Below are 24,029 nucleotides of genomic sequence, written 5' to 3' on the forward strand. Positions count from 1 at the left end.
AAAAAGAATAAACAAAAATAAATGTGTATTTTTAAAAATGAGGATCTCTAACATATATGTATATGTATGTGTGTGTATGTATGTATGTATGTACTGGCAGTTGTTTGAACAGATATTAGTTGAGGTGAAGTGTAAAAAAGATTTCAATTTTATCTTCCCAGCCGATCATTAACAGTGATTACTTGAAATACTGAATTCTATTTAATTAATTCAATTAATATGTGCTTGTAAGTGTCCTATGTGTAGCATTTTTCCCCTATAGGAATAAATTACCTGAATCATACTTTGACTCATATTGTGCACTGTGAACTTCTTTACTCTGTCTTTGAGAAGACAAGAGAAAGAGTTGTGTTCCCTATTTTAGGTGCTCGATGTTTGCTGAATTGAGGCTTCAAATATTTTTTTAATAGTGCAATATAAGTAAGGCAAATATGCTGCTCAAACAATAAACATTTATTAAGTGCCTATGTATAGTATCCTCTGTGCTAATCATTGAGGATTCAGAGATGAAAGTTAAATAGGCCCCGACCTCAAGACCTTAACTGTTCTGTTCTCAGCCCTGTGCTTTCCCTTCTTCAAAACTAAATTCCACACTTTCTTCTTCTAGGAAGTCTTCTGGCATTGATCCACACACATCGATCCTCACTGCTTCTGTCTTTTCCACAGCCACACTGAGAGTATACCAGAGGCTAGTGATTTTGAAAATTTGGGAGAGTAACTGAACTGAAAGTTCTTTGGAAAGATAGTGAAGTAAATTGTAGTAATTCTGGACTTGTTCTAGGTTACTAACTATAAGTTAGGAGAACCCTATTTTCAGCTGATTACAATAACTGAAACTAGATATTCCTTGAAAAAAGATCTTAAATAATCTAGGCCAGTTTCTTTGATTCATTCTAGTTTGATCCTTATGTGTCTTTGACTTCTGCAGTAATGGCTTCCATTGAGAGAGAATGATGCTTAGTGGGGAATTCTTGAGCCCGGTTCCCTTTGAGGTCATATGGTCCTGTGAATACAAGATTTTCTTTACCTAGGAAAGGACAGTTTTGTTACTTGAGACTCTCATGGGTATTATTATTATCAAATAATCATAATTATTGTTATCTTTGCCTGTCTTGGCATTTGTTCTTTCATTTTAGGTGACAGAAGAACAGTATGGATATATTTCAGTGTCTGCTTTTTTGCAACCAGTTTCAGCATTAATGACTGAAGGGGCAAAGATTGACCTTTGGAACAGGTTGGTTGTAGGTGAGACAAGGCTTCATCAGGCAGTGGTGTCAAATATATAGATAAACTTGATGAGACCAAAGCTTGGCAAGAACTGAACTAAGTTTGAACTTATTGTCTTTTGTTTTCCTTTTTCCTGGGTCCACCTCTTTTTCAAATTCTTTCTCCCTTCCCCTTTCTTGATTCTTGTCCTTTACTGTTTATCCTTTTTCTAATCTTAATATTTCCCCCACCTAAGTTTTCATCGCTCTTGCTTCCATTTGTTTCCTTTGGTCTCGATGTAAATTTCCCCACTCTTTTTATTGTTTTCAAACTTCATTTTTTTCTTACTTTCTTTCTCTTTTGTTAAATAATGCGTGGCAGGGAAAGAGTTTTTTTTTTTTTTTTTTTTTAATTGGACACATTCGGGGTAGAGTAGGGGACATTATCTGAGAAGGCATCAATGAAGGTTACTTATCTGTGGCTGTTCTACTAGTTTATACACTCAAGAGAAGGAACTATGCTATTTCTTTCCCTCCTATTACCAGCTCCATCTCACCTCCTCATTACGCCACAATGTTTTGTGATGCAGCGGCACCTGATTATCGAACTAGATTAAACTGGGCAATCCCAAGGAAGGGAATGATCTGTTACCCTGAAATCAGGGCTTTTCTCATCTGAAAGTTATTAAAGAGATTTTTGGAGGATGTGGTGTAAAGAAGAATCTAAGTTCCAAGGGAGGGATTTTTAGGGTAGGAGTAGAAGCTGGAACTATATTAGGAGTGGTTTCTTAATTAGGAATCTCAGAAGAGGAGGTGCTAGGGTTTTCTGTGAGGATTTTTTTTTTTTTTTTTTTGGTGAGAGGGAAAAGGAAGAGATATTTCAAGGAGATGGATTGCTTTCTCTGAAAAATCATCCAGTGGGGAATTCTGAGGGAGGAGAGTTTCCTTATTTGGGAGACAGATGTCTCAGCTGAGTATGTTTTCTTCTACCACCTCAGTGGATTAGGAGTTTTCCCAGCCTAGAGGTGGTATCTCAGAGTATCAAGGTGTTCTTTCCCTGGAACATATGGAAGGAGCATTTCTTACCTGGGGAAAAAAGAATGACTCAAAGAAGTAGAGTTTCCTTATTTAGAACTTTCATGTTTATTTTTATTATTACCATAGGTTATCAAAAATGGAAGAAAACTTCTATTGCTCCCCCCAGCCCCTGCCAAAGTACTTCCCAAGGAAGAGATCCTATGTTTGCATCTGATTTGGAAGTCCAATGGGTTCAATTTTACTTGCAATGATTAGCTTGTAATGCCGGAGAAAACTGAGGCAAGATAGAGATTAGAGAATATTTAATAATTTATTAAATGGGAGAGATTTACTGGGACCAAATGGATCCATGGTTTGGTCCCAGAGCTGAATGAGACTATCATCTCCAAGAATCCAGCAAACAATGTGAGTTCTCATGACTTATATACACATGACTCAGACTTGGGGTATACTGAGGCAGAGGTGGAGTCAGGGTGCTGAGAGCAGGAATGGGACTCTGACAATCCGGTTCTGACAGGGCATGGGGGATGGGATGACCTAATGGGGGGAGGAACCCTGGAGATGGGGAGAGGCATCTTGATAAGAGAGTATCTGACATTCCACTAGTTTGGGAGGAGGAGAGGCATTCTGATATTCTAAAATATAAGATCTTTTATCCTTACTGATAAAGAGGGAAGGGAGGTTTTGCAGGACTGAGCTTTGAGTTGATAATTATAAACTGAAGCAGAGAAACTGAGTCAGAACTGGGTCAGGATAATTAGGGAAACTGAGACAGGACAGTAAAAGAACTATAGCATAATAGTTTAACATTTCACAGTCTAAGTACTTTGACTTCATGCATCTGGACAGTAGTGAGAAGTCCAGTTAATGATCTCTTATGCTTCTAGTTCCAACTCATAAGGTCCCTCATCCTGTTCCTCTAAACCCTTCCCCCACCCCCTGAGGCAACTGGGGTTAAATGACTTGCCCAAGGTCACACAGCTAGGCAGTGTGTCTGAGATCAAATTTGAACCAAGGTCCTCCTGACTTCAAGGCTGGTGCTCTATCCACTGCGCCACCTAGCTGCCCCTCTAAACCCCTTTAGATCTCAGTTTGATGCACTCCACTCTAGGACATCTAGATACCTTCTTTTTCCAAATTCTATTCCCTTAATATTCCATCAGTGGAAAGAGTGTTAGACTTGGAAATAGTTGGTTAAAGTTTAAATCTGACTCTCTCATTTAACTACTAGTGTGACCTTAGATAAATTTTATAATCCCTCTCAACCTGTTTCCATTAGATGATCTCTAAGGTCTCTTTTAGCCCTGGATTATATGATCTTATATTTCTAACCTTAAACCCTTTTCATTCCCCCAAATCCAGAATCTCTGCTGACTATCCCTTTATATTCTTGCCCCACTGTTGAATGAAACCTTAAAGAGACATTGGTCAATGTTCAAACCTAAGAATGGACTCCAAGGTGGGGAAATGCAATGTTTCAGGAGATCAAAAGTAGAGGGAATCAATGCATGGGTTATCCCAGGGAGTGTTTCCAAGGCTTTCATAATGTTTTTAGGTCTTAGATAATTAGGCCTCTGAGCCAAAGAAATATTTATTCATTCCCCTCCCCAAAATTTTCCTTCTTGGATCCTAGAGTAAGAGGTATCTCTGAAGTAGCTGATTCCAGTTATGTACTGGGGAAAGAGCAAACTATTTTGGTAGGGTTCACCAAGAGCTCTGGACTGCACATGAGGGGTGTGATAATAGAATTTCTAGACACTCTCCTTTCCCGCTGTTTCTGAGCCCCTTTATTCTCACTATACTTCTTTTCAGGTTCTTCTGTTTACCCAAGATGCTGCCAGACAACTTGGATTCAAACTTTCCCAATGTGACTTTGAGCCAGTCATATCCTCTCTGGGCTTGAGTTATTTCAGGTATAAAATGATAGGGTCAAGTTAGATACAGTTTAAGTAACTTGGAGCTCTAAATGATGCCCTGCAGAATAAAGCTTCATTCATTCCTAATATCCCAGCTGCTTTCCTGAATGCAGTCCACTTCCTTTTTAGTCTCCAAGCCCTAAAATCTACTGTTTTTCTCTTCTACTGTCTACTCTGTGCTTATGTCCCAGTGTCAATGAAGTCTTTTCAGGATAGCTCAGGAGGTTCCAAAGGCGCATTCCTTGGGCAATGTCATAAGATTTCATGTGCCTAAACTTCATGACCCCACGAAGGATCCCTTCTCCAAATGGTAAGGCAGGTTTCTGATAATCCTCCAGCTCCTTGGGACTCTAAAGAATGGTTTGTCAGTAAGAGAATGAAATGCTTCTTGAAATGCTGTTGCAAGAAGGCAGGAAGTTAATGCTAGGAAGGATTTCCAGGGAAGGAAAGGAAAGATGGCATTATGAAGGTTTCTTATTTCCTTCATCTCCTGTGAAGGATAAAATCAATGCCACTGGGCTGCCTGTACTCTTGGCTTGTTCCCTCAGCTCCCAACATCCTAATTTCTATGTGACTCTTTTTTCTGTTCCTATCCCAAAAGGCAGGGACCAGAACCTACATCATAGGTCTGGGAGGGAGTATATGATGATCTGGATACTCAAAACTTGTTCCTCTTCTCTCCCTACAAACTATTAGGCTGGCTGACTTTGGACTAAGAGTTGTTACATCATGGTGGGAATCACCATGGGATTCCCCTTTGGATAGCAGTGAGATGGAGATAAGTCAGAAACCTGGAAAACAGGAAAAGGTCTTATAGTAGATTAGTAAGAGGAAGAAATGAAGGAGGGAAGAGAAAACTTGACAAGGATTATGTGGAGCAATGAATGGGACTCTAGAGTCACACTATCCCTTATCACCCACCAGATATGCTAATCTCCAGGAATATTCTTCTCTACCTTAAATATATTAGACGTTTGAAGTAATGTTGTGGAAAATGTTCTCTGAAGGAAAGGAATCTTGGGCTAGGGTGCTGACCTATTTGTTCATTTAGTGACAGGGTTATGGTGGTACACAATTCTTTCAGCCTCCCCTCTACTCTCATGACTATCATGCTGTTGCTCTAGCTATTGAATTCCTTATCCTTCCTACTGATCAAGTTTCCTACATCTGAAGGGCATCCTTCAAGAGATCAATCCTAGTTTCTGAAAAAAATCTTCCCCATCTCCTGCTTCCTCATTTTGCTATTCTCCTCCCTCCATTTCCCTTCTTTTCCATCACACATTCTTTCTCTACTTCTCTCTTCTATTTTGCCTTCTCCTAGTCTCTTCCATCCCAAATTCCCATTTTCTCTTTTCTTCCCTCTTTCCCCCCACATCTTATCCTCTTGATTAGATGCAAAGAAAGGCTTCAGGACTCAGTTCAGGTCCAAGAGAGAAAAAGGCATCAATTGAAAGTGAAAAATGAGGTTGTAGCTGCTGAAAGCCTGGAATCCTGCAATCCCAAAGGGGAAAGGGATCTGGAGATGGTTTGGTAGGGCTCCTGGAGTCTTTAAAAACATCTGGGAAACCAGGCACCCAGGTCACACTAAATTCTCTACTCTCCTTTCTATATCTCTACAAGAATCTCCATACAAGAATCTTAGTCAGCTCTCTTTCTGGGTACTCAATCTTCAGGAAATGGCTCCAACCCTTCAAAAACCCAACATTCTATTGCTGTACATTACTGGAGCTGAGTGATGCAATAGAAAAAGTCTTGTGTTCAAATCTTGCCTCAAACACTTAATATTTATGTAATGTTGGGCAAATCATAAAATCTTTCTTGTTCTGTTTTTTTATCTGTAAAAACGGGATGATAGCCATCTACCTTATAGGGGTGTTGTGAAAATCAAACAATCCTTCACATATGTAATGGGTTTTGCAAACCTTATGCTGATATATAAATGTTAAATATTATTATTATTATAGTACTGATCCTTTCCTTCTTACCTCTCTGCATCTTCTCTAAAGTTCCAGCCTAACCGGACCCCCAGTGAGACTCAGACCCATGGATGTGTTAGTAAATGTTTAACTGGTTCTTCAAAAATGTGTACATAACATATTTAAATCTAAATGTGTACATAACATATTTAAATCTAATCTAATATGAAAATCTAACATTTTCAATCACTTTCTTATATATAGAAAATCAAGAAAACAATAAATCAAGTATTGGTTTATAACATCTCCTGATTTCTAAGATGTAAAGCTCACACTGAAAATTTAACAACTGATTCTTGAGCTAGTAAGAGCACACTTTCTCTCATCGTCCCTTTCCCCTCCCTCCCCCCTCCTTCCCCTTATATATACAAGGAAACCAGACAAAAGTACTTGTAGTCCGTGTGAGACTTTGCCCTGATTTGGGTTCCAGAGGTTAAAGAATTTGAGGCATAGCAATGATGGGCAAAGAGGACAACATATAACATATGAGTCTGCCAGGGGAGAAACATCCGATGTTTTCATTGCTTGTAAATGCAGCTATACATTCAGAGCGACAGGTAATATGACTTCTGCTCTCTAGAACCCTGAAGATAAATTCTGGCCCACAATCAGAAGTACACCAGCCTCTATCAAGCTCCCAAACCTCCAGGGACCTGAGACTTCAGCCTTTCTCTATCCTCCAAGATTCTTCTCAGAAAATCAAGGAAGTTATCCAAGTCTTCATTGTACCTATTCACTTAAGTCCTTCATTCTCTCTCCGACCTTTCTTCTTCCTGAAACTGAAGGCCCTTGAAGCATACCTCTGATTCTCTTTCCTGCCCTCTACTCTCCAGAGAGATCCAGCTCCCCACCCCTCCAACTCTTAAGTCTTTTGTAGGTTTAACTTTCATCTGAACAACTACTCTAGGGGTAACTGCTGGCAAATCCTAGAATGCTTTCAATGGAACCTCTCTGTACCATGAGCCACTAGGTCAGGAACAGGTTTTGACTTCAGGGCAAAATGTCACTATGTCCCTTCAAAGATATGACAAAATGACTATCTCCACTCTTTACAAAGTATAGAATGACTTTCAGATGGACTGCTGTCAGGGGATGAAATCTTCACCGTCATTTTGCAGCTTTGATGAAGTATGACAGACCAGAAACCTCCCCATGGGAAGGGAGCTTCACTTGGAACTAATAATATTAATGATACTGAATTGACCTTTTTCTTTCCTCTCTTACTGCAATCCAGGATAGACTCTGCTATTTAAGGGAACAGACTTGGTACCCTAGAACCTGCCTGAGAATGACAAGTATAAGATATGCAAAAATAGGAAGGGCACAAGATTGGGAATCAGAAGATTTGGGTTCAAATCCCAGATTTGCTGTTAACTATTTGATTTCTTATAAGTCTTCACTTCACTTTTCACTTTCACTCCTCATTTTTGAAACAACAGAAGCTCAAAGGCTTCTTCTATCTCTAAATTCTTCTTTTTTAAAAACCTCTAAATTCTAGGACTAAGGCACATTCATTTGGCTCTGCTTAGTTTGCAACACCCCCCACCTAAGAAGCAGGAACTTGAGCTTTAGCATCCTACTCCATCCGCAGGAGCCTTGCTTGCTTCCCCACCCCACTGTAAAATTAAAACTGAAATATGTGGAATACTAGAGATCATTCAAGAAGCTTTCGGTGCTGTCATCTTCAATTGGGTCACGAAAGAAGGTATCTTGGCTTATAGGCAAAGGTCAAAAAGGGTAGTTGTAAATACCTTTATATTATGTGGGCATAGTCTTCTAACTTTGGATCATGGAGGAGTTCTCTTGGGACTTGGGGTGAACATGGTCATAGTTGTCTTGGCTAAAGGTAACGTTGGGAAGCAGCTCTTTCTGACCTTGGCAGAATATAGACCAACTGAGATTTTAACCAATTTAAAACAGGAGCTTGTCTTCAATTTTCCCTTGTTTCCATACCAAGCCCCCTCTCCAATCCCACATATGAATCTTCTAATTTTCAAAAAGTTAGAAAGCTTTTAATATATATAATATATATGTGTATATCTATTTATATGTACATACAATATATGTAAACACACCATATAAAAAAATATTATCCTCCTTGGTATCCAGGCAGAGGAAGTTGGAAAAATGTAAAATAAAGCATAAGAGAAGCTTCAATAAGGATCAGCTAGGGAAAGGGCAGAAGAAATAGCATTTGGGGACCTGACAGTCAGGTACTGGGGCTCAGTCCCCAAAAGGGTATGTGTGGAGAGTTTTTTAACCTCCTCTTTAAGTGCCATGGGTCTAAAAAGGGTTTGAGGGCTTGGGTTTCACTTAACCAAGGAAGAAAAGGTATGTCATAAAATGGGGGGAGAAGGGGGAGAAATACCATCATGAGAGCCAGAAAATCTGGGATTGATCCCTGCCCCCTAACACCAACTCACTATGTGACTTTGGTCAATTTACTTTTACTTGACCTCAGCTTCCTCATTTATAAAAGGAATAATCAAAAAGGTGCATGATTCTAGCATTTTTGAGGGGGAGTGGCAGATATAATAAAATCCCCCCCTTTACATCTATTTTTCCTTTTGATATTATGATGCTGGGATATAGGATGGGGTTAGATTAGAAGCACTAGAAACAACAATGTAAATAAGGAGAAGGGGAAGATAGCTAGTGCCTGGAGATAGGAGAATAGGGGATAGAAAAAGAGAGAGAGATACCAGGAAAAGAGGAGTGAGAATGGTATGGTGGAACCTTTATGGAATAAGATACCAATGAGAAGTAGTAATAGCCACCATTGGGAGTTTGGGGTTATGTTGAAAGAGCCAAAAGAGGATGAGATCTTAAACAAAAACTCTTTTAGCATTCAGCACATGCAACATTTGTTCATCCCCATTCCTTGTAGAAAACAGAGCCTCATTCTTCATAATGAAGGCTTCCAAAGTTTCTTTGGGGTACCCAAGCCCTAGCCTCCACTCCTAGATTTGTCTCCTCAAGGCACCATCATCTTGAAGAGTGGTAGCGGCCATCTTTGATCCTGGGGCCAGGCCAGGGTAGTGGCAGACGTCTTGGAAAGCTGTGGCCAGGATACCTATCTTTGATTACATGGGCATCTCTAACTGGTGATGACTGAGGGCCCCGAATTGGCATCTCCTGGCTTCTCAAAAAACATGTAATCCTGGGGAGGGAGCCAATAGGGAACCAATAAGAGGGATCCTAACATAGAATAATTCCCATCCATGTTTTCCCAAAGGTCTGTCCCTCTCCATTTGCCCATTTCTTTTCTCACATAATCCACCCTAAATCCCATACCCTTGAAAATAAACAAGACACCCCAAAAGAGATGAGAGAGAGCATAGGATATGAGCACTCACAATGAGAAAGGCTGCCCCCAGTAGCACAGCCTTCAATCGAACATCAAGGTCCAGGGGGAACTGGAGGCCAAACTGGTCTGCATCAGTGAGGGCCTCTGGCACAATGCCTCCCCACTGTTTACTGATCCGACCCACACTCCGAGATTCATCCTTGGTCTTCACCTGATGACCAGGAGGGAACTGATGAGCCATGAGGCATGAAAGAGAGTATTTTCTGTATGAGAAATCTACCCCCTCTTGTCCCTTGGCTAGAACACTGACAGGTCCACAATGAATTGCTAAAAAACAAAAAAACAGGCTTTGGACAATCTTAAATTTATGGAACTATTATTTATAAACTGATCTAAGTCCCTCAAATATTTTTGTACTTCTTTGGAGTAATTACCTTCATTTACAGCACAGATATGGTGTTGCAAAGAAGCTCTTTTATTTATCCCAAAGCTACTGCTTTTGAACTGATTCTTAGAGTTCCTGAAAATTCTTCTGTTTGGAGATAATAGTGAACACAGTCACATTTCAGCTCGACTATAGCCTTTGCCATTTCAAGCCCCACCCTTCCCATTTTGTTTTCCTCCTTAAACATTTTCTAAAACACTTTATCCAGAAATCTAACTCTGGTTCCATAATATGTAATTCTGTATCATACTTATTTTTGGTATACATTATATCTCATCATTAAATTATAAGCTGAGAGCAGCTATTTCAGCTAATACAACAACATTATCAAAGATATAAAGATATCTTTGTATTCCCAGAATCTAAGTTTGAATCTCAGTTTTGCTACATACTACCTATGTGATCTGGCACAAGTTAAAGTAATTAATTTTTAACTATTTAGTGACTGAATAGTTATTAGTTATTGATATTATGATGCTGGGATATATACCTGGGATCAGTTCTTTAATCTTAAAATGAAGGGGTTATATTAGATACAGACCAAAATTCTTTTCCAAATCTTGTGATTTTGGTGATGAGTAAGTACTTTTTTTTTTTTTTAATTAAAAAAGGAGAAGGATTAAATACTTTTATGAATCTCATCAGTCTTACCTGTAAAATAAAGGTTGGACTAGGTGGCCTATTACGGTCATTGCAGACTACTAAATTGACTTTCTTATGAAATCAATTGAATGCCAATGCTTGTGAGCTTGTGTACTGCAAAATGGTTTTTCTTCCTGGCAGATACTGGACAACCAATGGAATGCTAAACCAGTATTATTGTAATAAAAATCTTCTCTAAAAAGACAGCAAAAACTATAAGTTCTTTTTCCAAAGTCCATTAAAACATCATTACCAGAAAGTAGCTACTTTGACAAGTATTGGCATGTTACACAGCAGGTCACAGAAATAGCCATTGTATTGGGCTGTAGGGACTACCGTCTTATGAAGGAAACTATCTTTATTATAGTGGCAACCATATTGGATTTTGATGTTGGTATTAGAGATCTTAGAATTGGCTGTCTTGCTTTCTAGGAGTGACCATTTTAGATCATCAAGATAAGTATGTTAGACTGTTGAGTACTTCTCTGTTTACAGAAGGGAACAAGACTGTTTTATGTGGTATACAATATTAAATCCCAGAGTTCTCATTGGTTCTCTGAATTCCATTGTCATAATTCCTGCCTCTTAATCCCTACCTCAAAGTTGGTGTCACTGCCACAACCACAGGCACAGCATGGCCCCACAACTCGAAGCAGTGTCTGGCGATCTGCATCCTGAATTGAGAACTTGGGCAGGAAGGGATGCCAAGTCTGTAGTACATGCCCAACAGTTGTGCCAGGGGGAGCCTGTACTTCCAGCTAAGGCCATGAGAAGACAGAATCACTATAGGTTTCAAGCTTTCCAGTCCCCAATCCAGGCCCCAGTTTCTTTGTGGGTCTGTACTCATGGTAGAAGAAGACTACCAGATTTAAGACCTCTCAGTCTCTCAATCTAGTTCCCCCAGCCTCAACATCCCTAGTTCTAGACTTCCATCTCCCAGATTCCAATTATTTTTCCCATCACTTTTTTGGATTCTACCTCTAAGTAGTCCACAAACCCTAGTTCTCCTAAAGTCTCAGACATCCAGGCCCACCTCCTGAAGGCAACAGGGACAGCTGCAGGACCCACAATGCAGAGGTCGGATTAAGTGCAGGACCTCACGATTCCTGGGATCAGCCACACGGATACGCATGGGCCGGCGAGCCCCACAGCAGAGACGGGCACAGCAGCTGCTTTCCTCAACTGCCTGGCCCAGTAGTATCCCTGCTCCAGAATGTAGCTCATATCGGTTACAGATATCCCAGCCAAAAAATGCTAAGAGCAAGAGGCAAGATGGCAGTGGGGAGAAGAAAATACAGGGACATTAGCACTAAATTTCTGAGGTTACTTCCATTCATTCATTCACTCATTCAATAAGCCTTTACTAAGAACTTGCTATTTACTAGACATTATGCTGATTATGAAACAAGGATAAAAATTAAATTGTTCCTGCCCTCTGGGAATAGCAATCTATTGGGAGTTGTGAAGAAAAAATATGAAAAAAAAGTACCAAATATAAGCAAAGAAATATCTGATGATGAGAGAACAAGTCAAGCAGGTTTTTCATACAAGATTGAGCTTAGCATGGAAGGAATTTAGGGATTCTATAAACTAAAGGTAAGGGGGAAATTCTAGCAAAGGCAATGAGGCAGAAGATATAATGCTCTCTATGAGGTAACAGAAAGCAAGCCAATTTCTTGGAACAGAGTTTGTGAAGAAGAGTAAAATGAAATAATCCAGGAAAGAGAGACTGGAGTCAGAATGTAAAGGGCTTTAAATGACAATTATCTAAGGAGCAATTGAGAGCTACTGGAACTTATGAACAGAGGAATAACAAGGTCAAACTTTTGGCAGAATTGTAGATTGGGTGAGGAGAAACTGGATGCAAAGAGACTGATCAGAGATTCTTGTGGTAGTTCAGGCCAGATGTGATGAGACAGATGGGAGAGGTGTGGGAAAGGTAGAATGAACAAGATTTGGCAACTGATTTGCATATACAGAGTAAGAAAGAAAGAAAAGGACACCTCTGAAGCTTTGTCTATAAGAGTGGTATCTTCAGCAAAAATAAGGATATCAGAAAGAATGGAGGTTGGGGCAGAGAACAGATAATGAACTCTGTTTGACAATTGCTAACCTTAAAATGCCCATGGGATATCAGATTGGCAATGTGCCGTGTGGGGTATAAGAACAGTGGAATATTACTCTGATATAAGAAATGATGTAAAGAATATAGAGAATCATAAGAAGAGTAAGATCAATACACACAAGCAAAACCAGAAAAACAGTATTCATGAATACTTAAACAATGTAAGTGGATAAAATAAATTGAAACTGAACATTACATTGAAATATATATAATGTAATTTCCTGTCTTTTTAGAAGTGAGGAGTGTGGAATGATGCCAACAACGTTGGACTTGGTTTCTATGTTGCTTAGTTTTGCTGAACTACAACTTTTTTCCTTTCTTTTTTATTCTTTGTTATTAGGGATTCATCACTGAGGGGAGGAAATGAGAAAATAAAGCATTGTAAAATGATGGTGATATAAAAACAAAAGATATCAACAACAAAAAAAAATTTTAAAAGAAAATGTCCAATTGTCTATTAGGAAAGAATACAACTGAGGGATTCTAGGACTATAGATATACATATATCTGGGAGTAATTGGCCTAAAGATGATAAGTGAACCTATGGGGAGCTGATAAAATGACGAGAAGAAGATGCAGGTTCCCCTCATTTTTATCCTACTAATTTCTAACCATGAAATTTCCTTTCCCAGCTCCTACTTCAACCATTCTCCAATCTATCATTTTCTATATCTGGGCACAATCATAACCCACTTACCCTTCACCCGCTCAATCTTCTGATGAATCAGGATCTGATCAATCTAGGAAGAGACACATATACAGACATGCTTCTCTGCTACCCCACAGAGCTAGAAAGAAAGCCTAAATTTCCAGCTATATTCCCTATTACTTTCTCTTTCATGCACTTTTTAGTTCTTCCTCCCCAACTTGTGCAAATTCTATTCATCCTTTAAGACTTTAGCTCTTCTTCCTAGAACTTTTTCCTGATTCATTACTACCACAATCTCCTTTCAAAAGTAAGTTTTTCTCCTTTTTATTCTCTAGAACTTTATACCTCTCATGTCACTTACATTATACATGATCTTATCTCTTTTATCAGAGTATAAACTCCTTGAAGCCAAGGACTATAATATATATATATATATATATATATATATATATATATATATATATATATAATTCATTTTGTATCACTGTTCCATCCCACCCAAGTAACAAACTACAATCTCTATTTCCTTAGCTAAAGCATAATATTTGTATTTAACCTATTGAACACTGTAAGGATTACATGAAATAATGTGATCTGGATCCTAAGTCTCTCACAGAACCTTCCTCCCTCCTATTTCTAACTCACTTATATAATATTTGGATTTAACCTATTGAATATCACAGTGTAAGGACTACATGAAATAATGTGTGTGAGAAAAAGACTTAGGATCCAGATCACAGAGCCTTCCTCCCCCATATTTCTAACTCACCTGTATAAGGAATTCCAGGCCAGAAGGGACTCCAGGCAACTGCAGAAAGGGAACAGTAACTGGTTCTGGTTCCAAGGGGGCCACAGGGCCAGGGGAAGGGAAGAGGTTGACAATGTGGCCTGGGGCAGGTGCAGGGTTGGAATATGAGGTCACTGGGTATGGGGGTGATGGGGCATAGCCTTTGGGGGGTATATAACCTGTAGGAAGGTGACATGGAAGAAGGAAACAGTGAGTAGAGCGACCTTCTTACCTTTTTTAAGTTCCCCACAGAACTAAGGGGAAAACACACAGAGGAAGGAAGAAATTAAAAAACAATTAAACACCTGGAGACAAAGATGGGGGAGGGAGAACAGAGAGAAGATTCAACTACGTTCTCAGAAGATGTCTCCCTTGATATCCCATTCCTTCCTTCACCAGCTTTCAAGTCAAAGGTTAAGAGATAAGAGAATGAAGGATAACTGGAGGTCTGCCCATCCTCCCTTATCCCTCTGATAGAATCCCTCCCATCCCTGTCCAGAAACCATCCTGCCCTAGGAATTCCTCCATGGAGGATACCCTTACCTGCCATGGAGGGGGTGCTATCAGTGGGATGTCGATGTCCCTCGAGGAGTGTCTTCTAGAGAAAGAGCCGAGGAGGAAAAGTGTACAGAGAAAAAGAGAAGGGGGAGCCAGGAGGTGTAGCAGAGGTATAAATCTGGGACCAGGAGAAAGGCGGGGTCGGGGCTGCGGCTCGCTCAGAGAAACAGGAAAAGTGGACGCAGGAATCCGAAATGTCGGCGGGGACTGGAGGTGGGCAGATGGGAGGGAGAAGCAGCAGCCCTACGAGGGACCCGTATGTCCTGGAACCCCTGGGTCCCAGCCTCGCCAGTCCTAGATCCCTCCACTGGCCCGTCTCTTTGTTCTCTTATCCCTCCCCCCCGCATCCCTCCCTTCCTCCCCCCCGTCCCGCCCTGCTCGACTTCCCTCCCCGCCCTATCTAATGGTCCCGGCTTACAAAGGGCAGCCCCGAATTCCAGGTTTGCCGGGAATCCCAGGAGGGTTCGGGAGGGGACAACTATATCCAGATCCTACCGAGCCCTCCAACTCTCCACCGCCTACATGTCTGGCTAGGCCAGAACTCCAGGGCCGGCCCTCCGGGCAGGGTGGGAAAAGGGAGGACACGCAGCCGCCTGCTTGAGTCCCTTCCCACCCTTCCCCTTCTTTCCGGATCTCCCCCGCCGGCGGGGAGAATGGAAACGGGAGGGAGAGAGGTCGGAGCAGGGAAAGGAGGAAAGACCAGCTCTCCCTGCCCGCAGCCTCTCTCCTTCTTCCTCTTCTGCTCTAAATGTGTGAGGCTGTGAGAGCTAGTGGCCAAACACTCAAGCAACTGAGCCGCAGACATCAGGAGGTGACTCGTTTGGGGAGCGCCTGCAGGCACCTTGGTTCTTGCTCAGTGAGTCATTCTAGTAGTGCAGAGGCGGAAGGAGGGGGAGAACACACATTTGAGACATGAATCAGCCAAGTTGTATTTATTTAGCACATGCTCTCTGCCTCGGACGAGAAGAGCCAGCTTTGTAAAAGGGGCAATGAAAGGGTCGGGGCCAGTTTCTTCTGCAGGAAGATGGTGCCCCTCCCCTCCCCCGGTACTAGGTTGGGGGTGGCGGCTTATAGAGAGCCCACCTATGCTAACTGGCCAACCTTAGGGTGTTGGATGTCGATATGCAAATTGACCAATCCTAAAATGGAGGGCGGGATACTGATATGCAGAAAAGGGAGTGAGTTTTCTGGAAAAAGTTACTGTGGTTTGGAGGAGTCGCCACACTGTATGCATACTTCCATCACATGACTGCAGCGTCCCCTACTGGTGAATACGGGAACTATGACCTCTGAAACCATTTCATGTATTTTGATTCCCTTCCTAACTCTCACATGGCGCTTAAGAGTGAATCAGTCAATCTTTATCAACCACCTACTATGTACGTTTCCCACACCCATATCTGCTGGTCTTTAGCTCACACAATGAGACTATTTTTCCCTATCCTACAGACTCCCCTAAGTTGTACATCTTTATTAAAAACTCAAAAGAGGTAGTGTAGAAGATCTGAAAGGAAATTTGGAAACCTGGGTTCTTGGAGGCTCTAACTAGGTGGATGTGGTCAAACTGTTTCTTCTCCCTGAGCTTCAGTGATCTCTTCTATAAAATAAACTAAGCAAATTGTCATTGAAGACCCTTCCAGTTCTGATATTCTGAATCTACATAGAATTCTGTTGGCTCAGGTACCACCTTTTTCTGACCTCCCCAATTGCTAGTGCCCTTCCTTACTGACAACTTTATTATTTAATAACTGCATTTAAATTGTATTTATTCAATAGATTCATGTAAGGGGGGGAGGGATAAGCATTCATATAGTATCTACTATGTATGTGTCAGGTATTGTACTAAGTAAGCCCTAGAGTCAAAAAAATCTGAGTTCCAATCTGGCCTATATGTATGACTAGTTATGTCTGGGCAAGTTAACTTCCATTTGCCTCAATTTCTTCAACTTTAAAATGGGGATAATAATAGCACCTACTTACCAAACCAGTTGTCAGGATCAAATGAAATAAAGTTTAGAATAGTGCATAGGAGGCACTATGCAAATGTTAACTATTATTATTACAAGTATTAGCTAATTTCTTTTTTACAAATATTATCTCATTTGATACATCACCTCATCTTGCTCATCCAATGGCCAGGTTCCCTTTAATTGCAATACAGAAAGTGTTCTCCCAGGTGTGAACATCATGTTATCTCATTAGCACCTCTGTGATTAACCTGTGATAACATCCCTCAATGTTAACTGTGACTGGAGGGAGAGGGAGAAGAAGGAATACCAGATACCCAATTTCTTTCATATATGTACATGTTGTAATCTCCCTCATGCAAATCGAGAATCTTCAGAGTAGGAATTATTTCACTTTTTTGTATCCATATTTCCAGCCTTTAGATGTGTCTGGCACATAATAGCTGCTGAATAAATACTTCTTATTGGTTTATTGGATACATCTAAAATCAAGATATTCATCTTCCTTTTTAGGCTATTATGAATTCTTCCATTTCAAGGTTAAACTTGTTTGCAATTTTGGCATTTTTTCCTCCTCTTTCTCTTCCACCTTCAAGTGGAAGTCTTGTCCATTCTGTCTTTAAAATGTTTCTAGGACCAGCCCTGAATTCAGGAGCACCTGAGTTCAAATCCGGTCTCAAGACACTTCCTAGCTGTGTGACCCTGCACAAGTCACTTAATCCAGATTGCCTCAGTAAAAAAAAAAAAAAAAAAAAAAAGTTTCTAGGATCTTAGACTTTTGTCTCTATTTTCATAGCCCCCTTTTTTTTTCTTTTGCCAGGAAATTGGAGTTAAGTGACTTGCCCAGAGCCACTCAACTAGTAAGTGTTAAATGTCTGAGGTCAATTTTAAACTCAGGTCCTCTTGATTCTAGTGCAGCTCTCTGCACTGAGCCATCTAGCTGCCCTACCTATTTTCATTCAATTACATTGATTCTCATTTACTAAGCACTTACTATGTGCAGGCATTGTGCTGGAGGGGAGTGTAGTGGAACATAAATATGTCAGGGGAGATGTGACTCAAATATAAACAACTGGAATCAAGGTTGAGTGTGAAAATGGAAGATACAAATATGAGAATTCAGACAAGGAAAAGATTGCCATGAAGGAAATTTCAGGCCAAAGAAATACAATAAGCAATAATGTAATAAGACAGGAAACTGTAGCAGTTTCAAGGAATTGGGATGGGATGTAGACTATAGGAAGGGGAATAGAGTAAGATAAGGGTGGAAAAGCAAATTGGAATCAGATCGAGCAGGATTTAAATATCAGATTAAGAAGGCTAGACTTTATGTAGTAACTTTTAGGGAATCACTAGAGGTTTTTGAGAAGAGGAATGACATGATTACACCTGAGCATCTGATGATTACTCTAACAGTGGTAACACAACTGAATTGAAATTATGAGAGACACTGAGCATCAGGAGGTGGTTGCAGTAAAAATAGAAAGGAGGGCATAGATGTAAAAAAAAAAAAATTTTGTGGAAATAGAATTCACAAGGACATGCCTCAGATTCACTTCAACAAATGTTAATACTTACTGTATTTATTTACTAGGTGTCGAGCATATAAAAGACAAAATAAAATTTAAAACTTCCATCATCACCCTCCCACCCAGGAACTATTAAACATGAGATTCAACATATATAAGAGGAGGGGGGAGACAACTTGAGTCTATTGTAACAAAGCAGGCTTTTGAAGGAGGTGATATGTGAGATGATAACTTAGTTTAGAAGATTATTATTTTGGGAGGTTGAAATAAGAAGAGAGTACAATCCAGATGAGAGAGTTTGTTTAAATGCATAGAAGTGAGCAATGGATGTGAAATGCCAAATTGGAGAAGTTATTAATTCACTTTAAAACAGATTGGGACATGAAGGGGAAGAATATGAAATAATGTCAGGGTAGGTTAGAGACAGATTAGGGAAGACCTTAAATGCCTGTCCAAAAGTTTTTATTTTGTCCTAGAAGCTATAAAAAGTTAAGAAAGTGATGTGGTTTGTCCCTCCCCTACAGACTCTGCTTCCGAGGTCAAGGGGTAAGGGAACTGCAAGAGAAATACCCATGAGGCAGAGAGAGTCAAGAAATGCAGAGGAAGGAAGCTAGAAAAGCAACCAGCTTATTTAGCATATATCCACAACCAGAAATAGCTCTGGTGAGTAAGGGATCCCATCAAGGATGGTCCTCAAGTAGAAAGTAAAGAGAGATTTGTCATAAGGTGAGCCATAAAAAATAAAAGAGCCAGACTTGTTTCTCCAGAGCCAGAACTCTGGAGAAGTATACTTGAAACAAGGTGGTAATTCAGATGAATTTTTGAGACAATGGTTATCTAGTTTACATATATACTTGGTACTTAGCATGGTGATGTAATGGTTCTCTGTGTTCACCCAAAATCAGTATGCTGTAATGATGTAATTACAATAAGGTATATGAGCCGACAAGGACTAAAAGAGAGACATTCCATCTTCCACCATCCTGGTGGCTCTCCTGCCTCCTACATTCCTCCACTGAGACCAAGGCCCATTTGAAGGTCCCCCAGAAAGCTAGCCTGGCCTCAGGCAAAGGAGACAGATGGTAAAGGAGATAATAAAGACTTTGGACTTTATACCTGACTCTTCTGGTGGTGATTATTCTGCTGAAACCAAGGCCCATTTGGAGGAGCTTCAGAGGGCTAGCCTGAACATTATAGGTTTCTTCTTTCTCTAATTCTTAATCAAGAGGATTAGGAATGGTCAAAGACACCAAATGAGCAGGCATACCAAAGCAGCCCTTCTGAGGTAGAGGTGGAGGGCTACCTAAGGTTGATGATAAAGGGGTTCTTGAGCTTAGGTCTTGATATACTAACCAGACAACTTAAAACATGTCAGGAAAGGATGCAACTGTGAAAGGGATGGGGCATTTGGAGCACCCCAGATAGATGAGCCAAAAGTTACAACATTGTCAAACCTCTGCCATCTTCTGCTTTCTCTGTGCCTTAGAATGGGTAGTTCCCTATGTTTGGAATTTATTTCCAAGTAGCTTAAATGCTATCTCCTTCAAAAGGAGGTTTTCTTAACCCCCTGGCCCTCAATTGTTTGTGTTCTTTTCTTCTTGAAATTAATGAATAAATTTATCTATGTACATGTCAAACTCTCTTCTTATCTCACCCACAATAATAAGCAGGAGCTATTTGCTGGAGGTATTTTGAAGACAGAATGGACAAGATTTGGTGCACAGAAGCAGATGAGAAAGGAAACAAAAACACCAAAGTTTCAACCTTGACTTTAAAAATGGTGGAATTAGTAACATACAAGAAGGAAGATGAATATATTAGCTTTAGATGTAGATTCACAGAATGTCAGAGCAGGACAGATTTCTAAGGCACAGTACTTGTTTGAACTAAAGATTATTTTGGGAGCTGTCTGAAGAAAGGAGAGACTGGAATCAGGAAGGTCAATTAGGAGGTTTATTACAATAACCCAATAGGAGGTGATGAAGTCCTGGATTAGTAGCAGTTTGAATAGAAAGAGGGAATTGAGTATGAGGGAGGTCAATGAGGTACAATTGATAAGACAGCAATTTGATATGGAGTTTGAGGAAATGGAAAAAGATAAAAATGAATTTAAGTTTACAAACCTAGACATCTGGGAGACAGAGCTACCCTTTATGGAAAATTTGAAGACATGATATGTTCTTGGGAAAGATTGTTTTAGACATGCTCAGTGTGGTAATGTAGAAATATCTAATGGGAAGTTGGTATGGTAGGTTTGGAATTGGAGAGAGATTAATGAGAGTCATTTGTGTAATGTTAGCAGCTGAACCTATCAGACCAGACAAGAAAACCAAGGGTGTAAGGATAATAGATGATGCTAGCCTAGAAAATGAGATCACCAAAGGAAAGAATATCCTGAAGAGAGTCCCTCAAGTCAGATTCCTCCCACACCCTGCCACCCCATGAGATCAATAAAGATGCCAAGTTTTCTACACTCCATTTTTAATTGTCTTCTCATTCTGAATCTCCAAGCAAAACACAAGCAAAGATGGAAAAATCAAGTTCCCAGCATCCCATCTGACACTGGCTTCTCCCAGGAACAGTACCTTTACAAAAATTGGCTCGTGGCTTCATTCCTAAAGAGGATAGTCTGAAGATTGGTCCCTAGGACATCACAGGGGAAGAACTTCAAAGAGTTAGGGCAAGCCAGCCAAGAATAAGCAGGCAGCCCCCCACAGGGGCAATTGACATTGCCTTAGTGTCTTCTGTCAGGGCCTGATAATAAAAGCTGCCACAGAAGAATGAGATCCCAGAGGTAAGCAGAGTCCCTGCCTGGGAATAAAAGGAAAAGACAGGAATGTGAAATTATGAAATGCAGGAACTGGGAATACGGGATTACCAGAGGTCTATTCCTCCTGTGATATGAGAATCTTCCCACAAATCTTCAGTCTTTGATTCATTCCTCCATACTCTCCCTCTCATTGGCTCATTCCTCCAGCCCTGCCCAGTCACAGCATTCGCTGCCCCAATAAAGGTATCTCTTGTTCCTCTCTGAAAATAAGCTTTTGGTGGAATGGACATCTGGGCAGGCCAGAAGATGAACAGGTGTGGAGGCATCCTGAAACTTACCCAAACTGGCTTGCTGCAGAGGGGGACGCAGAGCAAAGCCAGACTATGGAAGAAGTGGTGTTTGTTGGTTTTCTCAAAAAGCTAAAAGATGAAAGGAAATACAAGAATTGCATTTTTCTCAGGAATTCATAAATGTAGATCTATAAATTCCCTCTCCACTGTCCTAAACCTTCCCTAGTCTATCACAGCCCGTGGTCCTCCTACCTTCCCTAAGAAATAACCAGGTTTCTAGAACCCCTCCCCCACGGAGCAACAGGCAAGTAGTCCCACCCCCCCACCCCCCTCCACATTTTGGTTTATCCATCCCAAATTCTTTCGGTGGCCCCAATAACTAGGGCTTCTGGGCTCTTCTCTTCAGAATTACTGCAGAAGAGGACTAACACCAACTCCCTCACTCCCCACCCCCAAGACCCAGGACAGCAGCAAAAATGGGGCAGCTCTTTTTTTACCTCCTTATGATATGAATCCCGGATGTTCGCACCTGTGAAGGAGAAAAGCAGAAATTTATACCGATTCACCAATGCAAGCACTTTATGAAATCGAGACCACGCCTGGGTTTATAAAGGGAACCTTCAAATGGGCCCCGACTTGCAGGCTTCTGATTAGGCAAAAAAAAAAAAAAAAAAAAAAAAGGGGGGGGGTCTTTTGTTTCGAAACCTCTTAACCCATAAAGGTGGTCAAGGACATGCTGGAACCAGACTTTTAAATCCACCTTCACTTAGTTTAATACGCCCTAAATGCCCATTTGATCCTTTAAAGTCACCCCCTTCCAGACCCCTACTCCCAGCCCTCTCCCTCTCAGATCTACAGCCATAACTGAAGCCTCGCCCAGGCCCCCTGACCATGCGCTCCGTAAGTGGCCAGCCCCAAGGCACTGGCTCCGGACACAGCGCCTAAACGGCGAAAAGCGGCACCGAGTCCAGCCATGGCACTAGAAGGTCACCGGATGGAGGAATTCCGGATCATAGATCCTAGAGTCTGGCCAATCCCAGTCATCTATGCAAATGAGGTCTTCCACTACCCAATCCCGACTGTGCTAATTTTAGCGTCTACCACCTTCACCCCTCAACCAAGTAGAAAAGATTGTTTGTGAAGCTGCTGATGAATGGCGGAGACGCCCTGCGGGCGGAAGAACGGAAAGCCAATTAGAAATGGCAGGGGGTGGGCGGGAGAACACCACCTAAGGCTGGACTCGTCCAAGTCCTCCCCTGCGAAACTCCCCCCACCAAAAACCCAACCTTTGGAGAGATTTTTGGTTTTCTTTTAACTCCACCCACCCCCTGCCCTCCTCCTGCCCAGAGGCCAAGTCCTTTTTCCTCCCCCGGCTCCCCCAGTTGGGCGCCCTTGCCCTCTACCAAGTTCGGGAGCCCCAACACCCTGTCCTGTCCCTCCCCAATCCCAATCCCTAAGGCCCCCAGTGTCTAGGGGGGAGAAATGTCCAAAAGAAACCCCCTTCCCAACCAAGCACCCATCTTCTCACTTCAGCCCCACTTGTCTGGTGCCATTTCTCCCCATCTCATCTCTCCCATCCAAACTGGGCCCATTCAACCAAATTTTATTATTCACTCCCCTCCCCTTCCTCCTTTCTTCACCTCCGTCCCGCTCCCCTTCCACGTTCAAAAACAGTGGGAAAAGTAAAAAAAAAGAAAACACCAAACCAAATATGAAGAAACAAAAGAAAAAAAGGGAAAAAAAAAAAATAAAACAAAAAAAAATCAAACGAAAAACCTCCTATAAAAAAGAAAGAAACACTCCAAAATTAAAGAAAACACTCAAACCCTCTCCTCCCCCCCTCCCTCCCAAAATGAACCCGGCCTCAAAAAAAACCCCCCCAACACCAACCCCCCACCATTCCCCTCCCTCTACCCCACCACCCCAGGGAACACCTCCCCCTCTCCTTCCCCATCCCAACACCTCTAAACCAACCCAATCCCCTACCCGGTTGGAATCGCAACCCAAAAAACACCTCAATCTCCCTGATTTTCCCCCTTACTCGAACCAAGTGTCCCTTCTCCCTCTTTACTAAATTCCAACCTAACTCTCCCTTCAATTCAACTTTCCCCCCACCCTCAAATCCCAAAACTCCAAACTCTCCCCCCATCCCCATCCCTAAATCCGAAAATCCCCACCCTCTCCCCATTTTCAATTCTTCCTCACCAAATCCCATCGAAACCCCCCCCCCAAAACCTTCCAAAATCCCGTCTCCAATCCATCTACTCACCCCCTTTCCATTCCCAACCCCTCCCAACGGGTCTGCCTCCTTTCCCCCCTCCCCCTCCCCTCTCCCGAAAATCCCAAATAAAACCCCCCCTCCCCTCCCCAGAAAAGCCTTCCCTTCTCCTTTAAACTCAACCCCAAAACCCTCCCCCTCCCCACCCAACCCCAAAAAACCACTTCCCCTTTGAAAATAAAAACGAAAACCCCAAAAATCTCCATTTCCTTCTCACATTCCTTTTTCCCCATCCCTTCTCTTATCTTCTTTCTCCCTCTTTCTTTTAATCCCCTTTTCTCTCCTCCAGCAAAAATCCTAAAACCCCTTTTTCCCATCTCCCCCTCCTCCTCCCCCTTCCTGGCCAATCCATTTCTCCACCAAGAGGGGAAACCAAAAACCCCCTCCCCCAACCCCTTTGGGTTTTAAACCAAACCTACTAAAAAAAAGAGAAAAAAAGGAAAAAGGTAAAAAAAAAAAAAAAAAAAATAAAGAGAAAAAAAGAAAAACCAATATAAAAAACAAAGAAAAATGAAGAAAAAAATAAAAAAAAAAGAAAAAAAAGAAA

General features: G+C 41.3%; 2 protein-coding genes across 8 annotated transcripts in view; both read right to left on the reverse strand.

Annotated features, from left to right (window-relative positions):
* Positions 1-15,001, reverse strand: part of PLSCR3 (phospholipid scramblase 3) — a 34,129-nt gene extending 19,128 nt beyond the window's left edge. For 5 of the 7 annotated variants that reach the window (XR_004233753.1, XR_004233751.1, XR_004233754.1 and 2 more), the window contains exons 1-7: positions 14,634-15,001; positions 14,073-14,269; positions 13,352-13,394; positions 11,563-11,783; positions 11,126-11,287; positions 9,492-9,653; positions 7,887-8,009 (exon numbers count right to left, since the gene is read on the reverse strand). Coding sequence is in view for 3 of the 7 variants with exons in the window: in XM_031965424.1 (XP_031821284.1) it covers positions 7,923-8,009; positions 9,492-9,653; positions 11,126-11,287; positions 11,563-11,783; positions 13,352-13,394; positions 14,073-14,269; positions 14,634-14,640 (879 nt within the window). In the remaining 4 variants the exon portion in view is untranslated. Of the gene's footprint in view, positions 1-432; positions 8,010-8,953; positions 9,296-9,491; positions 9,654-11,125; positions 11,288-11,562; positions 11,784-13,351; positions 13,395-14,072; positions 14,270-14,633 lie in introns of those variants that run through there. The other 2 variants (XM_012548753.3, XM_003768774.4) reach the window with 2 other exon arrangements.
* Positions 15,002-20,608: 5,607 nt separating this feature from the next.
* Positions 20,609-22,225, reverse strand: TMEM256 (transmembrane protein 256). Its single transcript, XM_003768776.4, has 4 exons — positions 22,095-22,225; positions 21,702-21,733; positions 21,253-21,333; positions 20,609-20,955 (listed from the first exon to the last, which is right to left on the reverse strand). Exons 1-4 carry the CDS (start codon positions 22,177-22,179, stop codon positions 20,812-20,814), a joined length of 342 nt encoding a protein of 113 aa, XP_003768824.1. The 5' UTR covers positions 22,180-22,225; the 3' UTR covers positions 20,609-20,811.
* Between the last annotated feature and the right edge of the window lie 1,804 nt (positions 22,226-24,029).

This window comes from Sarcophilus harrisii, chromosome 4 (genome assembly GCF_902635505.1).
Source record: "Sarcophilus harrisii chromosome 4, mSarHar1.11, whole genome shotgun sequence".
Lineage (NCBI taxonomy): Eukaryota > Metazoa > Chordata > Mammalia > Dasyuromorphia > Dasyuridae > Sarcophilus > Sarcophilus harrisii.

Coding starts and splice junctions, on each gene's coding strand:
- TMEM256 (XM_003768776.4), bottom strand. CDS start 22,179: ATGGCTGGACTCGGTGCCGCTTTTCGCCGTTTAGGCGCTGTGTCCGGA. Junction 21,734..22,094: donor GGCCACTTACGGAGCGCATG/GTCAGGGGGCCT, acceptor TCTCCTTCACAG/GTGCGAACATCCGGGATTCA. Junction 20,956..21,252: donor TCTGCAGCAAGCCAGTTTGG/GTAAGTTTCAGG, acceptor TTTTATTCCCAG/GCAGGGACTCTGCTTACCTC.